The sequence below is a fragment of the Pseudorasbora parva genome, chromosome 13 (genome assembly GCF_024679245.1).
Source record: "Pseudorasbora parva isolate DD20220531a chromosome 13, ASM2467924v1, whole genome shotgun sequence".
NCBI lineage: Eukaryota > Metazoa > Chordata > Actinopteri > Cypriniformes > Gobionidae > Pseudorasbora > Pseudorasbora parva.
This window is the reverse complement of record NC_090184.1, coordinates 6,938,179-6,941,391: the sequence shown is the minus strand read 5'-3', so window position 1 is coordinate 6,941,391 and position 3,213 is coordinate 6,938,179. Positions and strand designations below refer to the sequence as shown.

General features: G+C 51.3%; 1 protein-coding gene across 1 annotated transcript; it reads left to right on the top strand.

The window, feature by feature from the left end:
• The first annotated feature begins 869 nt into the window (after nucleotides 1-869).
• LOC137038432 (circumsporozoite protein-like) lies at nucleotides 870-2,012 on the top strand. Its single transcript, XM_067412992.1, has 3 exons — nucleotides 870-1,017; nucleotides 1,066-1,169; nucleotides 1,260-2,012. Exons 1-3 carry the CDS (start codon nucleotides 870-872, stop codon nucleotides 2,010-2,012), a joined length of 1,005 nt encoding a protein of 334 aa, XP_067269093.1.
• Nucleotides 2,013-3,213: the final 1,201 nt, after the last annotated feature.

The window sequence follows — 3,213 nt, the reverse complement described above, 5'->3', positions numbered from 1 at the left end:
ATTATTTTCGTGAGTTTCATTGGATTATTAATGTTTTCGGTTGGCCCAGAAAATGCAACCATTACTTTATATTCTACCTCCATTTTCCTTGTTTTGTTTATTCCTACTACTCTTGTAATGTTGTCATCTGACTCAGAATCTCTATTTTTCCTTTTGTTTGAAGCATCGGGAATCTGAGACCATCCCTCACTATCAACTACCGAAGAATCATCTTCATCATCCATACTACCTGTATCCATCCTCTCCAGTCTAAGCACAGCCGATGCTAAACCATGTTTAGCACCACCTCGGGATTTTTCGCCCTCCAGCGCGAGACTCCCGCTCTGATGGCGCTAAAAAGCGTTGAACAAGCTGCTTTCAGTTAGCGATGTCTGTCCCAGTCCTCCGGCCTGGGTTGTTAATTCCTGGCCCGTGTGACTAAACAGAAAGCGCCGCGTTGGAGGATCACCCGGCCTCCGGTTCGGTGACGTCATCGAGCGCCCCAACAACAGACTGACAAACACAAGGAGCTATAAATGGAAGAAATCAAGAGGGAACAGGTGGGAGAAATCAACACTAATCAGATAACAAGGGGGAGGGACCAGACAATGACACGAGCACATGCTCAACATAACAACCACATGTGCACACAAGACAGGACAGGCATGTGACATTACCCCCTCCTTAAGGAGCGGCTACCAGACGCTCCACTAGGGACAGGGATGGGAGAAACAAACCAGGGCGGGATGGGATGGGAGGGACAGACCAGGGGGGCACGGGAGGGACGGACCAGGGGGGCACGGGAGGGAAAGGGGAAACAGACAAGGAAGAAACAGACAAGGGAGGGGTATACAAGGGAGGGAGAAGGAAAGCAAAAAGTTCAGGAGGTCATGGTGGCCCACAAAGTTCGAATGGCCAGGGCGGTCCGCCGAGTTCGGGAGGCCCACCGAGTTCAAGTGGCCGGGGCGGCCCGCAGAGTTCAGGCAACCAGAGTGGCGGGGGTAGAGCCGGTCGCCAGGGAGGAGCGGGCAGAGCAGGGTGCCAGGGAGGCACGGTGAGAGCAGGACTCCTGGGGTGTGCGGTAAGAGCAGGACGCCTCAGCGGCGCACGGAGAGCAGGACGCCTCAGTGGCGCAGGCAGAGCAGGGCGCTTCAGGGGCACAAGCAGAGCAGGGTGCTTCAGCGGCGCAGGCAGAGCAGGGCGCCTCAGCGGCGCAGGGAGAGCAGGGCGCCTCAGCGGCGCAATGAGAGCAGGACGCCTCAGCGGCGCAATGAGAGCAGGACGCCTCAGCGGCGCAGGCAGAGCAGGGCGCCTCAGCGGCGCACGGAGAGCAGGATGCCTCGGTGGCAAAGGGAGAGCAGGACGCCTCAGTGGCGCACGGAGAGCAGGATGCCTCAGTGGCACAGGGAGAGCAGGACGCCTCAGCGGCGCAGGGAGAGCAGGATGCCTCAGCGGCGCACGGAGAGAAGGATGCCTCAGCGGTGCACGGAGAGCAGGACGCCTCGGTGGCAAAGGGAGAGCAGGACGCCTCGGTGGCGCAGGGAGAGAAGGACGCCTCAGTGGCACAGGGAGAGCAGGACGCCTCAGCGGCACAGGGAGAGCAGGATGCCTCAGCGGCGCAGGGAGAGCAGGACGCCTCAGCGGCGCACGGAGAGCAGGACGCCTCAGCGGCGCAGGGAGAGCAGGACGCCTTAGCGGCGCAGGGAGAGCAGGACGCCTCAGCGGCGCAGGCAGAACTTGACGCCTCGGCGGCGCAGGGAGAGCAGGATGCCTCGGCGGTGCAGGGAGAGCAGGACGCCTTGGCGGCGCAGAGAGAGCAGGATGCCTCGGTGGCGCAGGGAGAGCAGGACGCCTCGGTGGCGCAGGGAGAGCAGGACGCCTCAGCGGCGCAGACAGAGCAGGGCGCCAGGGAAACTTCTCCGGTCCAGCAGTGTCCACCGGCACTGGGACCACCGGAATACGATCCACAGGTACTGGGACCACCGGAACACGATCCGCAGGCACTGGGACCGCCGGAATCGGGACCACCGTAAACTCCTTTACACCCGCCCCCTGTTGACGGATGTACATCACCTGTAAGTGTCTGTCCAGGTCCATGTCCACAGAGAACAAACAAAAATAATAAAATAAATAAATAAACAAAACACCTCCTGCTGAGTCCTCCTAGTAGGGTTGGATCCTTCTGTCACGTAACACACACACAAGAAAACAGGTGTGAGGACTCAAGTGCAAAGGAGTGCATTTATTATAAATAAAAGACAGGACAGGCATGTGACAATTAGTCTGAGGATGGTAATCTGCTGTCACACTTCTTTTGATACGCAACATTTCACAAAGCCTATAGTTAAGCTTAAGAAAAACAGGTCACACTTTAGATTTTGGTCCAATGCACACTATTAAATAACTAGTGATTTTGACTTTTGTAATGATACTATTTAAATGCACTTACTTCATTTACAAATTCTCATCCTTGATCTGAAAGAATTCTTTGGGGACAGCCATGTCTATAAATAATAGAACACAGATTTTTTTGCTACTTCAGTTACGGTTTTTGTTTTTAAAGGAAAGGCCTCAACCCACTTCGAGAAATAGTCTGTGGCTGAGAGGATGTACTTAAATCCATCTGTAGTTTCAGGTAACGGCCCTATACTAAATCAATTCCAGCAAGTTCCCAAACAGCAGAAACCTATAAAGTAATTAAAATGTAAAGTAGGTTTAGTATGTGTGGTTCAGGTTTACATTACATTAATGGGTATTGGCTGACTATGGTAAAATGGGTATCAATGTTCTCAGCACGACACAAGGAGTCTACATATATAATTTATATGTAATTTAAATGTAATATATTTCACATGTATTTCTTAAATACATACATTTGTGTATTTATATATAAATTCATAGTATACATATGAAAGTACAAAATAGTTTTCATGTACACAAACAAATACACTTTAAATTTGGATGTGCTTAATTGCATTTAATCTATTTATAAGCCCAACACACACACACACACACACACACACACACACACACACACACACACACACACACACACACACACACACACACACACACACACACACACACACACACAATCTTGCTGCTCTTATTTACCTTGATACACTGTAAGGTCTGCACAGCAGTCAAAGGCTTTCCTACTTTTTGGCACTGGTCACATTCCAATACCTTTCAGGAAAAAAAGTTTTCTATTTCTATAATATTTTATATCATATA

What these genes read in the sequence shown, in the direction of transcription:
- LOC137038432 (XM_067412992.1), top strand. Translation starts at nt 870, where the DNA reads ATGGTGGCCCACAAAGTTCGAATGGCCAGGGCGGTCCGCCGAGTTCGG. An exon ending in GGAGGAGCGGGCAGAGCAGG is followed by an intron (nt 1,018 to 1,065) that starts GTGCCAGGGAGG and finishes GTGTGCGGTAAG; the next exon opens with AGCAGGACGCCTCAGCGGCG. An exon ending in AGGGTGCTTCAGCGGCGCAG is followed by an intron (nt 1,170 to 1,259) that starts GCAGAGCAGGGC and finishes CAATGAGAGCAG; the next exon opens with GACGCCTCAGCGGCGCAGGC.